The sequence below is a fragment of the Mirounga leonina genome, unplaced genomic scaffold, assembly GCF_011800145.1.
Source record: "Mirounga leonina isolate KUSES-001 unplaced genomic scaffold, KU_Mleo_1.0 Mir_129, whole genome shotgun sequence".
Classification (NCBI taxonomy): domain Eukaryota; kingdom Metazoa; phylum Chordata; class Mammalia; order Carnivora; family Phocidae; genus Mirounga; species Mirounga leonina.
This window is the reverse complement of record NW_023270323.1, coordinates 16216921-16231836: the sequence shown is the minus strand read 5'-3', so window position 1 is coordinate 16231836 and position 14916 is coordinate 16216921. Positions and strand designations below refer to the sequence as shown.

General features: G+C 37.5%; 1 protein-coding gene across 1 annotated transcript in view; it reads right to left on the bottom strand.

Annotated features, from left to right (window-relative positions):
- Positions 1-14916, bottom strand: part of PRKG2 (protein kinase cGMP-dependent 2) — a 95201-nt gene that overhangs the window by 21485 nt on the left and 58800 nt on the right. Inside the window, exons 10-13 of the mRNA XM_035004697.1 lie at positions 14355-14508; positions 12323-12459; positions 10067-10156; positions 7885-8026 (exon numbers count right to left, since the gene is read on the bottom strand). Coding sequence (XP_034860588.1) covers positions 7885-8026; positions 10067-10156; positions 12323-12459; positions 14355-14508 — 523 coding nt within the window. The remainder of the gene's footprint in view (positions 1-7884; positions 8027-10066; positions 10157-12322; positions 12460-14354; positions 14509-14916) is intronic.

Sequence of the window (14916 nt, the reverse complement as noted above, 5' to 3'; positions counted from 1 at the left end):
TAGTAATATCTGCTAATCCTTGATCTCCTCTCAGTGTGTTTACTGGTAGAGACACCTTGGACCAGCCAGAATTCATTTGGAAACAAATCTGGCTGGCCATCTCAATTGTGAATTGGGGAAGAATTGTAGAATGAAGTCTTCACCCCACACTACAAACTCATTCTCTGTAATTATCATAGAAAGGCACATCTCTAGAGCCTCTAGAGAGACATTTCCAAAACCCAGACCTTTCTCTTACATGGGTCTTTTTCCCCATGGTTTCACTGGTCATGCTTTGCTGGTAAAACAAAACAGAACAAAACAAACAAACAAACAAACACTGTTCCTTTCTTTCTGTCCTTAGATATCTGATCCCTCACAGATATTGCCAAGAAATGATGTAGGAAGATGAAAAACACCATTTAATCAAAATCGGTGAATGAGGCCAAGTTCAGCCTTACATGAAGTCTTTCATCCTCGAAGACTTGACATCCGAGGCTGGACAGCCCAGTGTCCATCACCCAGATGTGCATTCTTGCTGTGCTGTCACCAGGCACCTCCACCACCCCCATCCTTACTGCAATCCCCTCAGGAACTCTCAGGGGAACAGCTTGGCCAGGCCGCCAGCCGGCAACCCAATTCCTATTTCTCATATTTGCTGAAACTTGCTTAATGGCCTTAATCGATGATCACGTATCATTAATTTGTATTCTTCAACTCTTGGGAACAATATTCTATAAGCCCATTAGATCAAGTTTATTAATTGTGTTGTGCACATCTTCTAAAGCTTTAGTGCTATTTGGTCTGAATGTTCCATCAATTTCTGAGAGAGGTGTATTAAAATTTCCTACAGTGGTTCATTTCTCCTTATTAGTTCTTTCAAATTCTGCTTATTTTTGAAGCATTTTAGTAGGTAAATAAAAGATCAGGATTTTTATATCATATTGGTAGAATGAAAGGATAACACTTTGTATCTCTAGCAACACCCCTTCCCTGATAATGAAACCAGTATTCCAATTTGTTGACTATTTCCCAGACATATTTTTTCTGTTCCTTTTCACTTCCACCTTTCTGCAGCCTCGTGCTTTAGGTATGTCTCTTGTAAACATCATATAACTGGTTTTTATTTTTTAAATAAAATAAATATTTGACAATCTTTGGTTTTGATCTGGAGAGCTGTCTACGCATGTTAGATTTCTTTCTGTTCTCGGTGCATTTGCTTTCTCTTGGATTGTTTCCTAGGTTTTCTGTTTCTCTCTTGCTGCCTCCTTTGAAGATGATTGACATTTTCTCCTACTTTAATTCCAGTTATACCAACTCCAGTTTTCATGTCGCTGCTGTTCAGTTATTTAGTGTTTTCTCATTTTCAGTACTAGATAGCAGAATGAGAATGATCCCTGTACACCATCATTTGAAGAGATTTAACATGTTTACCATCTTTCTAAGGTTGCATCTCAGAGGATCATTTTTCAACTCCCTTAAGCACATCCTTTGTATGAAGGTGGTAAACACCCTTCATCCTTGTTTGAAAATGCCTTTGTTTCGCCCTTTTGAAAGACAGTTTCCCTGGGTTTACAATTCAAGCTTATTAGTTATTTTCTGTCAGAATTTTAAAAATACTCCTCCACTGCATTCTGGATTCTCTTGTCGCTATTGTGATGTCAACTGAAAGCCTAAGTTTTACTCCTTTATACGTAAACTGTCTTTTCTCTTTGATAGCTTTTAATACTTTGTTTTTGTTGTCCCCTCCCATAATAAATCTCACAGTAAATCAGGGCTGGCCCTATGTGATCAACAGAATATAGTGAAGCACTGAGATGCGACTCTGAGGGTAGGTCTTAAAAGGCATTGTAGCTTTCTCTTCGATGACTCATTCTGAGGGAAGCCAGCTGCCATGCCATGAAAATAGTCAACCTCTAAAGAGGCCCATTGTGCCCCCAAATAACAGCCAGCATCAACTTCCCAGCCATATGAGTAAGTGATTTTGGATTCGGATGTCCTGGTCAAGCCCCAGACAAGCTTCCAAGTGACTGAAGCCCCAGCCAACATCTGACTGAAAATTCATGAGAGACCTCAAGTCAGAACCACCCAGCTGAACCACTCCCTAAATTCTGACCCACAGAAATGGTGAGAGATCATAAATGATTCTTGTTGTTCTAAGCCATTACATTTTGGAGTGATTTGTTACCCAAAGATAGGAACCACAACAAATACAATTTGTCCCAGATGGGATTTGTTTGGGTTCCTTTATCTGATGATTGTTGTTTCTTGTAATTCCCAAAAAATTCTCAGCCAGTGTTCTTTAAATACTGCTTTTCCCTCATTTTCTATATTATTTTTATCCTGGACTCCGATTTATAATTTTAAGAACTTCTCACTCTGTTCTCTTATTTTTCATCTTTTTTTGGTGTCTCTATGCTACATTCTGTGTAAATTACTTAAATTTATCTTTTGGTGAACTGATTTTCTCTTCATTTGTGAATCATCTGACATTGAACCCATTACATTTTTCAAATTGATGTGTAATTTACACACAATAGTGTGCATAGATTTTTGGCATACAGTTGAGTTTTGATGCAGATTATACATGTAACCACAACTACCATATAGTCAAGAGATAGACACACTCATTCTATCAGAAAGTTCCCTCATGCCCCTTTCCAGTCGAATGCCTCTCCCAGGAGCAGCCATTGTATTGATTTCTACCATGGATTCTAGAATGTCAATAAACGTAATCATACAGAATATACTCTTGAATCTGGCTTCTTTTGCTTAACATAGTTTTTAGAATTCACTCACATTGTTGCTTATTGTAATTCATTCCTTTCTACTGCTGAGCAGCATTCCATTGCTGAACATGCTGCCACCACGTTTATACATTTAGTTGCTGATGGATATTTGGGCTGTTTCTGATTTGGGGACTTTTAGAAATAAAGCTGTGATGAACAAGATTTTGGAAGACATGATTTCAGTTTTCCTAAATAAATACTAAGGAGTGAAGTTTCTACCTGGAAGTTGAATTTTTTTTTGTCTTAGATTAGGTGTATGTTTGACTCAATATAAAACGGACAGACTATTTTTCAGTTTTCTTTCTCCACTAGTAATTTAGGAGAAAGTCCTCACCAACACTTGGTATTGTCAGTCTTTTAAATTGTAGTCATTTTAGTGGCTATGAAATGGTTCCTCTTTGTGGTTTTAATCTGCATTTCCTTGATAATGACTTATTAATGGCTTATTAATCATTCCTATGTCTTCTTTTGTGAAGTGATTTTTCAAGATCTTTGATCATTTTTTTAAATGGGTTGTCTTTTTATTATTGAGCTGTAGGAGTTATTTGTATATTTCCCAATACAATCAAGTCCTCTGTCATATAAATATATATTGCAAATATTTTCCCCCAGTCTATGGCATGACAATTCATTCCCTAATGTATTTTAATTATCAGAAGTTTTTAATTTTGATGAAGTCTAATTATTATGGACTGCATGTTTGTGTCTCCCCAAAATTTATATGTTGAAACCCTAATCCCCAGTGTGATGGAATATGGAGGTAGAGCCTTTAGGAGGTAACCAAGTCATGAGGTCAAGCCCTCATGATGCAATTAGAACCCTTATAAGAAAAGAGCTCCCGCCAAACTCTGTGTGTGTGTGTGTGTGTGTGTGTCTTTCTCTCTCATGTGAAGGAATGAAAAGGCAGCTCTCTGCCAGCCCAGCAGTGGGTCCTGACCAGACAGATACCAGATCTGCCAGCACCTTGATCTTGGACTTCATGGCTTTAAAACTGTAAGAAATAAATGTTTATCATTTAAGTCACCCAGTCTATGATATTTTTATTATAGTAGCTTGAAATTTTTATAATTAATACAAATTAATACTATCTGTATTCTAAGAAACCTCTGCCTACCCCATGTTGTGAAAATATTACCATATTACCATGTTGAGTTAATTTTTCTATATCGTGTGAGGTGGGAGCAGGTTCATTTTTTTCCCCACATATGCATATCCAGTTGTTTCAGCATCGTCTATTGAGAAGACTGGCTTTTCTCTTTTTGCTAAAAATCAGTCGATTCTATGTCTATGTCTGGACTTTATTCTGTTAGATTATGCTATTTGTCCTGTTATGACATTGCCTTGATTACTGTTGTTTATAGTATCAGATACAATAAATTCCTCAGTTTTGTTCTTCTTTTTTCAAAGTGGTTATTAACTTTTCTAAACTCTGAGTTTCTGTGTAAATTTTAGAGTAAATGCCTCAGTTTCTAAAAATGCACCTGCTCTAATTTATATTACAATGACTTTAAATCTGTAATTAATCTGGGAAGAATGGACATCTTATCAAATATTGAGTTATCCAATATGCGAACACAGTATGCCTTACCATTTAGTTATATATTTTTACTCAGTAATATCTTGTGGTTTTCAGTGTGGAGGTCTTACACATTTTTACACGTTACATGTATTCAAATTTATTTTATAATTTTTGATGTTATCATAAATAGTATTTTTATTTCATTTATAAATATTTACTGCTAGTATAGAAAAATAGTTTTTATTTATATATTGACTTAAGTGACTTATAATTTTATTTATATATTAACTTTGTACTGGTAATCATGCTTATTCCTTCTAGTACTTCTTTGGTAGATCCTTTAGGTTTTTCTACATAAACAATCATGTTGTCTGAAAATAAAGACAGATAACCTCTCCATTTCTCATCTTCTCATCTCATCTTTCATTTTTTTTTCTTGGTTTATTTTATTGGCTAAGACCTCTGTTATAATGTTGAAAAAAAGTGGAAAGAAAATATTCTTACCTTGTTCACAATCTAATGGGAAAATGTTCAATATTTCACTGTTAGGTATGATGTTAACTAAAGATTTATCCCCATGCCTCATACAGTAAGGTGTGTCCTGAAATGAACAGTTTAAACAGCTGTAGCAATGTGGATTTTTCATCCAGCATGGTTCCCTTTTTTCAAGGTTTAAATGTCTACTTTTTGTTGCTCTCTTACACATATATTATAATTAATCTCACCAAGAAGATTAGTTCAATGGAAGCTGCTCCACCATTAATGAGACTTCCTTAAATATATAATTTCAATTATTATATTCTTAAGTCCTTAATAGAAGTTTTATTTATTATTTTCTAAACCTACTAGATTTTTTCCTCTGTTCATTACTCATTTGTCATTCCCTCTCTTTTTTTTAAAAGGCATGTTAGATGGATTTATTTTACATTTTGTATCTGATTACTCCAATAATGAAGCACTTATTTGCCTGCCAAATAATGCTCATGGTACCTTTTTTTTCCTCATATATATTTTTTGTTTTATTTTTTTAAAATGTGAGCTCATCGAAATAAGTCAATCAGAGAAAGACATGTATCATATGACCTCACTGATATGAGGAATTCTTAATCTCAGGAAACAAACAGAGGGTTGCCGGAGTGGGGGGTGGGGTGGGAGGGATGGGGTGACTGGGTGATAGACATTGGGGAGGGTATGTGCTATGGTGAGCGCTGTGAATTGTGCAAGACTGTTGAATCACAGATCTGTACCTCTGAAACAAATAATGCAATATATGTTAAGAAGAAAAAGAAAAAAGGAAGAAGATAGCAAGAGGGGAAGAATGAAGGGGGGGAAATCGGAGGGGGAGACGAACCATGAGAAAAAGCAAACTGAGGGTTCTAGAGGGGAGAGGGGGTGGGAGGATGGGTTAGCCTGGTGATGGGTATTAAAGAGGGCACATTCTGCATGGGGCACTGGGTGTTATGCACAAACAATGAATCATGGAACACTACATCAAAAACTAATGATGTAATGTATGGTGATTAACGTAACAATAAAAATTTTAAAAAAAATGTGAGCTCATGTTCTCTGGGACTTTATCCCTGGGAGTTCTTTGTATCCTGAGCTAAGAGTACCTTCATCCAGACAGAATATACATTGATTCTTGAAAAGTTGGGCATGCTATCAACATGAATCCATTTTCAAGTTCTTGCATGGGGTTTTCCATCTTTGAAGACTAAACACCCAATCTCCATGAAGACAAGCCTATGGCCAAGAATTCTTAAAGGAGACTCTTTTGCTCCTCTACCAAGAGCCCAATGATGAGAAAAGCATGTTTTCTTGCAAGTACTCTGTCTTCATAAATTAGATCTTTTTTCTTGCTTTCCATTTTTCCGAGAGTGTGATCTGTGTGATTCCTGGCTCTGGGAAATGTTCTCTGATTCAACTTCCCTCACTGCCCAGGTCCAAAACTAGGTGCAGCTACTAAAATCAGACCTCTGAGCCATCTTGGATCACTGGGTGCCCACAAGACAGCAGCTTCATTGTTTGAGTTCTAGGCTATACTCCTCCTCAAGTGTGGTTCCCAACCGCGGAGGAGTACCAGTGTTGTCTTATAAAGTCAGCCATGCATGTAATACAGCTTTTTCACGTTTCATCCAGTATTTTTAGACATTTGGTAGTGAGAGAATTTCAGTATATCTAGTTTGATATCTAGCTAGAAATGGAAAGATTCAACATTTACGTTTTAATCTCTAAAGGCTTTAGTTGTCATTCTTCATTTAGAGAGTTGGCAAATGAGTTAGCTGGATGGATAACACTGGCTAACAGGGGAGATATTTATGGACCCCCATGGCTATTAATAATAAATATGCTATCCAATTTTTTAAAAAGTTCTGAAAAAAAAAAGGAATGAACCTAATGGATAGTCTGCATCCCTCATGATGGTTTTAGTTCTAGAAAATTCCAAAGGGTTTCCCTAAATAGCTGTAAGAGGCATAGCCAATGAAGGAATTGTGAAGAAGAGGAGAGATTGAGGCCTGTGTTACTACCTCCCCAGTTCTCAAAGCTACCTTTCACAGATAAAATAAAGCTTGAATGGATCAAAATGTTTCTTGGAAGTTCACTAGATTTCACATGAAAGGACTTATTTTACCCCTTTACTGTGGAGAGAAATCGCTTGGCAATTACACATAAGTTTAATTCCTAAGGTTAAATTACTCACTGTAACATGTGGATGATAAAACCTACCTCATCAATTGTTATATATATTAATTGCAAAATGTTTAGCACAGATCTTGACACATAACATACTAAACTACTTATGAAGTGATAGCTAGTATTATTTCCATGTATGAAAGTCCTGATGTGAGAAACTTTTAATATCTTTGTAAATGTTACATTCAGAGATGGTTTCATGTCCTTGACATACTGACAAGATAAACTCAAGAAAACTCAGCTTGGTTCCGTTGAAAGTGCCTTGGTTTCTCCCCCCTATGACTGCCCAGTTCTCTTAGAGTTTCAAACTGAAAGTAAATTTATGTGACTGGTAGTATAACCGCAAAGGGATGCATGTTAGGCATCAGAGGATTACAAAGATGGATAGCAAGGAAAGTCTCTGTCCTCAAAGAGCTTCTAGTCTAGTGTTGTGATTCTCAGCCCTGGTTGTACTTTAGAATCACCTAAAAAGATTAAAAAAAAAAAAAAAAAGCGTACCAACACTCATATGTGTATTTTCCTCCCTATACAGACAGTGGCTATCTTGGGACAGGAGACAGACTATCATCTTTCCTTATTCTTTATTATAGCCAGTCCCTATATGTAGCAGTAATGTATTAAAACCTATTTAAATATATTAAAAATATTAACAAAATCCAATATTAAAGGCATTCTATTAGGTGAGTCCTTAGTTGCAGTCACCAATATGGTTGAAATATTAAATTCCTACGCCAAAAAGAATATGCTTGCAACACTTCCCCGTGTTAAGGGTGCCAATGTCACAGGCCATACCCCCCATGGTGAAAATAGCAGGTCCCCCCAAATTAAAAGCAATATGCAAATATGACACAACTTTGTATTTAGAAATATCTCTTATGATACTGTTACAGATTTTTTTCTTACCAATTTAAGATAACCTTCAGCATCTAGAATTAAGTTTTCTGGTTTCAGGTCTCTGTAGATAATACCTAGTCGATGCAGGTAATCAAATGCTTCTGTCACACAAGCGACGCAGAACTTGGAGGTGGGTTCATCGAAGCTGCCTCTGCAATGAAATCATTTTCTCTCTTAATACTCTAGACACACATATTTATTGTCTATTCCAGGTGTCAGTTATTGCATTGGTAAATTTGCACAATATAAATGTTTTGGAGGGCATCAACACAAAAAGTATTTTGTACCGCCCATGAATTAGACCAATGATGGTAAAGAAATTTAGGGGGATACTTGAGGCAAATGAGAAGTACTTCACTCAAGTTAAAATGTCTCCATTCCAACAATAGTTTCTGGTAATCCATATATGGATACATAAAATAGAAACATAAGAAAACAAGACTTTTTAAGATATTTATGGCAAATTCTGGAGAAAATGCAACTATTTTAATGGAGAGCTTAAAGCAGACTTCTGTAATTTATTGCTTGACGAAAAAATGACTCAAGTGATCATTTTCATTTCCTGTTGGTATAGCATGTAACAATAACCCATGTAGAAATGGGGTCATAACTCTTTCCTGTTTGGGGCACCTTGATGATATTAGACTTGCCCTGTGAGGGCATTGCATGTGGGTTTCCACACTGAGTTATTAAAAAGTGGTGGTGGTTTGTGCCATGAAGTTGTGGAAGCGTATGGCTTTGGAGTGAAAGAAACTGGCTTTGACTCCTGCTTCTTCCATCATCGTATCCTCGGGCAAGTTGTGTGGCTGTTTTGAGCCTCAGTTCCCTATCTGTAAAATGGGTTTACGACTTCCTGAATGTGTTGTTTCGAGAGTCAGACACAGTGCCTAACAGAGAGTACCAACTCCCCTTTCTAACAGATCTGCATATTGAAGCAAAGGTGGAGGAAGCAAATGTTTCTGTAGGTATCATGCAAGTCTTTGCACCCTGCTGGGTTTTCCCCATTCAGATCCATCCAACAACACATTCCTAACACAATGCATCCATCTCTTGGCAGATGCTCAAAGGTCTGCCATTACCTAGGTCTGAGATTCTCCACCACGAATGCACATTAGAATTGCCGGAGAGGTCATTTACTAGACCCCATCCAAGGTGAACCAAATCATAACCTCTGGCATTAGGGCTAGGCATGTTTACTTTGTTTGTAAAGCTCTCCACGTGACTGTAATGAGAAGCCAAGGTTGAGAGCCACTGGCCCATGTAACACTGTCCAAATGTTTGGCCTGGCATTAACCTCCATAACCTCATGCAAACCTAACTTCTCACCTCTTTCACTGGCCTTGTCTTCTGCTCAAATCTGATGTGAAACACCCCCAAAGACACATAATCCTATCTCATCTTTCCTGTTTTATCTTACATCCCTTTCCCTTCCTCTCTGCCTTTCCAAATTTTGGTCATCTTTAGAAGTTAGGTCCAGTCCTCCCCTCTTTCATCACAGTTTTATATCTTTCCTCTCCTCCGAATTTACAATCTGCAACACTCATTTGGTATTTAATTACAAATTGCCAACTTCTCTGTCATATTTAGTTTACACACTAAATAATAAAATGTTTTAAAACTGCACATCATGTTATCTACCCAAATAAAATCTAAACTCACTGGAGGAAAAGTTTACTCTTTTTATCCTTCTGGTTAGGAAAGTTTACATTGTCTAGAACCCCCATCCCCCGCAACTGTCTACAATGGAGCCTTGCATACTGGTGGTACTCAGTAAACATCTGTGGTTTCGATTATGCAGAAACCACCCCTTTTGTAAAACTGAATCTTTGCAGGAGTCTCACTCTACTTCACCACTCCACGCCCCTTTCTTCATTTCCCTCATAGAGATTCAGAATCAGTAACATCTGGGTTTCCAGCTGCTCTGCCTCGCACTAACCATGTGACTCTCTTTCGAGGCCTGGGATTCTGTGATCCCTAATATGGAAATAACAGATTACCTTATAGGGTGTCTATTGCCTAAGTACAATGTTAGCTAAGAAAATACCACCATTACTATTTTATCAGATGATAATATTTTCTTAGGACCGTTTCTTAATGACTTTCATTATGTCTCTTTAAATGATCGTGAATAAAGCATCCTTTAGACCAGATGTGAGAACACAGCTTAATGCTTATAATCCTTTTTCATTACCTGTCCCTTAATATACTCCATAGCTCCCCACCTAAGCAGGCCTCCAGAAGCATGTATACATACTTATTGTCCTTGAAAGTACGATATAATCTGTGAAGACACATAAAAACATGGTTATTATTAAAAATCTGGTTTTAAAAGCTTTTTAAAGTTGCTTAAGAACATCATCAATATCATTTGGAATACTGGTGCTCATCTCATTCCAAACATCCTCCAGCTACATGGGACCTCTCACTGAATGCTCTTTGATCTTTCTTCCTGCCTTGCTTTTGCACATGTTAGACTGCCCTCCTTAGACTGCCCTCCCTGTACACACAGACTGACCTTCTTCATCTCAGTTTCACTGTAACAGTGTTATCCATTCCTCAAGACGAAGCTCAGGAGCCCGATACAGCAGCTCATCTTCCCCCCTACTAAATATGGCCTCTCTTCCTTCCAAAAGCCCAGAGATCTCCTCATATGTCTCCTTTATGAGCTCCCTTCATGCCCATGTCTTATATCCTCTGGTTGGTCTCAAAAACTAGACTGTGAGACAGAGACCTATCAGCAGTAAGTTTAGTGGGTAGTGTACTTAGGAACAACCCCCCACCCCAGGGGAGGAATAAGACACACAGACACACTTGGGCAGCAGGAGAGTTGGTTGTGATCGAGTTTCGAGTTTCAATGAAAGCCTCAGCCTCAAGGAGCTCTGCCATCATTGGCTGCAGGCTGTACCTGGAAACAGAATATGATCTTGGGCAAGGTGGCTCTCTTCGTCTGAGAGCAATGACCAGGAAAGGACCGAGCTAGAGTCGTCAGTTGGCAACACTCCCAGAAGCTGTAGGAATGACAGCCTCAATCCTGATGTGGGAGGGACCTGGGCAGGGTACCCTATGTTAACACTGGGTGACAACAGGGCACCCAGATCATGCGCAGACAGCAGAAGCAATTTAGCAAAGTAGCTCAGAGTGGGCTCTGGTTCCAAGCAGCTTAGTGTGGGCTCTGAATCCAAGCTGCTTAGGCTTGAATCCCTGATCGGCCATTTATGAGCTATGCAGCCTAGTTTTCTTATTGCTCTTGAGGACAATCATAACATTTACCTCACTGTTATATCATAAAGATCAGAGGAATATATAGTATTCATTTTATTTTATATTAATTATATATTAATTTAATATATGCTATATATCTGTATACATAATATATAAAATAAATATAAATATAACATATTTTAAATATAAAACATTATATATGATATATCACATATATATTTTGCTTAGAATAGTGTCTGGCACATGCTAATTTCTCAATAAATGTCATTAACATTTATTATTACATTATCATTTCCTTATATGCCAGGCACTTTGCAGACAGCTGGAAATGAGAATAGGAATAAAACCTAATTCATGCCCTGAAGCTGCTCCTGATAGTTTGTTAATGAATTATTGATGAAAGGGGGGAAATTCTGGGAACACAATATAAAAATAATTGGATGACTCTATTGTTAGCATTGCCTGGGTTCAACTTTTTTAATGTTGAAAAAAAAATGGGTGTGGGAATATGGATAGGCAGGAAGATTCTCTCAAGGCATTTGATCCAAAAACATAAATTCTATCCACTATGAGGGCACTTTACTTCACCTGGAAATCACTGAAACTATACTCTAGGGCTATGACCTGTATGAAAATATAGGTCTCAACTGGCCTACACCACTAACTCATGAATTCACAAGTAAAGACAGCGGTGGCCTAGAATAACACAATTCTCTCCCAAACTCTGGGAAAGGATGAATAGTGACTATTAGGAGATGGATCTTTCAGGATCTGGGCATTGCTAGGACCAGGCTCTACAGGTCCCTGCCAGCCGACATGAGCCCAAATGCCACTTCTTGCAGAAATTCAACAGCAGTCTGTCCCCTGAGGGTTTCAAATGAATTATTTGCTTCCCAAATTCTGTAGTAGGTATGGATTAAATAATCAGTTCAAGTTATTCCACAATAATTTTATATTCTCTCTCTCTCTCTCTCTCTCTCTCTCTCACACACACACACACACACACACACACACACACACACACACACTTTTCCTGAGATTTACTCAAGAATAAAAAATCTGAACTCTTGACTCCAGACTTCAAACTTCTAACATTTTATGTATTGTTGCTGTGACAGGGAGGGAGAATTCAGAGTACGGCCTCCTTTTCCTCTTCTGTTATCTTGCATGGAAACATTCAAAAGGGTCTACAATCCTAAATTCTGGGAGCCAAATGCTCACTTACTTCACGATGAAGGGAGAACACAACTCTTCTAGAATCCTCTTTTCTGAGTAGACATGCTCCTGTTGTTTTGTGTCAACTATGTGCTTCTTCCTTATACACTTCATAGCAAAAGCAACATTCTCATTTTTCACTTTAACCTATGTAAGAAGAAAAAGATCCCTCAAAACTAACTTACTGGAAAGATTTATAATACCTATATAAAACATGTTAACCAATGAAGAGTTGAACTTCTTTCACATTTAAACAGTATGTAACCTTTTAACCACGTATCCCTCTGGAACTAAGTTTTATTCAAGTGCACACCCTTCCCTTTCATTGTAATTTCCAAAGAAGTTCACATATCTGGAACATGCTCTTAAAACGTTTGCATTGTAACAAGAAAAACCAACTCTAGTTAGATTTAATGTTTATAAATCTATTCACTATTGAGTGTGTGATATGAAAAACTTTGGCCAGAGTTGCCAAAAAAATTATTCTTTCTTAATATGCACTTCTTTGATTTTCAAAACAAAACATATTAAATCAAAATCCATAGCTGCACTATCCAACATGACAGCAACTAGTCACATGAGGTTATTTAATTTTAAGTTAATTTAAATAAGAAATTCAGTTCCTCAGCTGCACTAGCCACATTTCAAAAGCTGGTGAGTTGCTAGCTACCCTCCCGGATTGCAGACGGATAGAACAGTTCCTGAAGTGCAGACAGTTCTTTCGCAGCCTGCTGCTTTAGATGGACAAACAAAATTTTCCCTTGAAAGGAAATAAAAAATTTTAATAGATATGTACTCAGATAGGCTTATAACTCCATAAGCAGACTATATTTGATAAATAATGAAACTGTAGATTTGGCTGCACCCCACATTTTTCTTACATTTGCCATTAGCTCTGCCTAGGATTTTTAAATCAATGGTGGAATTATTGTTTCAATTATTATTATCTAACTATATATATATAAAACAGATCTCAGCATTGCTAATTCAATCCTTTTGCCAGGATCTTTGGTGAAAAATACCACTGCCGATAGATATTGCCCTTGTCTCTCCATATGGCATAAAAAACGTCACTTATTTCTTATGAAGAAATTGCTTTTCACCCCCCCCCCCCATCAGGGAGGAGGTATTGACTGGGTGTGAAGTGTATTATCCAGAGTCTCCTGGCAGCACTTCTGATCTGCTCATGTCCAGGGCCATCCAGCAAATGAAGGTGTCAGCATACTTCCCGAAGGTTATAATGTACAGTGAATCGTTAAAAATCTGCTGGGCAAAGAAGGGCTTGGGAATAGCCAAGGGTTCAGAGCCATCTGTCTCCAGTAAGGTCACAGATCTCCATTCTACGGTTTCCCTGGAGCACTTGATCTGACAGGACTGCTCTGTTACTCCTTGGAATCTAGTTATAAAGCTCAGAGAGGTGGTGATGTGGAAAATACAGCCAAAATCAGGCCATAAGTTCCCAGCTGTCCTGATCAATACTACAGAAGGCTGCTCCTCAAATACTCCCTTACAGTCATCTTCTTTTCTTTTTTTCCTGATAGAAAATCTTGAGCAACCCAAGATGGGATAATGACAGCCAAATACGGACATGGCAGTGGAGTCGTGTCAACTATAATATTAAAGATTTTATTTCTAATAAATAAACTTCCACTGGACACATTCTTCTTTTCTTTAGTATATAGTTAACATGTCATGAGTGTGTGTGTATACACATTTTCCTCTTAGAAAATACATTTTTAATGATTTAGAGCCTCTGGGAATGCTTACTTGGTACATTCTCCAATAATTATAATCAAGAAAAGGATTCACAAAAGGATGTGACACAGAAGCTTGAAATCACAGCTATATTATTACAAGTGACTTATTAGCATAGACCTGCTACTATACAACACACACAGTGAAAAATGTACTTTCTTAATTTCAGTTCAAAGCAACATCTAAGACAGCAATAACAATTCATATGTTCCTCCAAGATACACTGGAATATAAAACAAAAAAAGTCAAAAGGCTTCTCTCAGATGCTTGAAACGTAAACCCCTTACAAGCTCAACTCTTCCGAACCCACCAACGCCCAGTGTTGCGATAATCTCAAGGTTCTGGAATGGGGATGATGAGGAAAATCTGGCCACCTTCTCCTTCAGCTGAATCATCTCCAGAGAGAGTGCTTTGGACAGCTTCCAGTTAGACATGGATCTCCTGTATAAGAAAAGTGAAACTTTGCATACACCCCCTTAGTCGAGCCAGGGTCATGACACACATAAATTCCACTCGTACAATAGTCTTATTTCTGCCAGGATTACTGCCCGTAATTGCTACAAAGGCTATCTCAACTTTTATAGGATCAGATTTAGTTACATCTGGGGAGGAAAACAATAGAATAAACAAACAAAAAAATTCTCACACATACACAATAATAGATAAATGTCAAACTGAATCAATGAGAGGTTAAAAGAGCTGAATTGTGTAGTATTTAAAGTATATCTCAATAAATATGTGTGTGTTTTTTTAAGAGTCAGTGAGAGGAAGTAAAACCAGTGAGCCATTCCTTTGACTATGTACACAGGAGAATGGCACACAGAATTTTTGCTGTGTTTTGCTATTTTT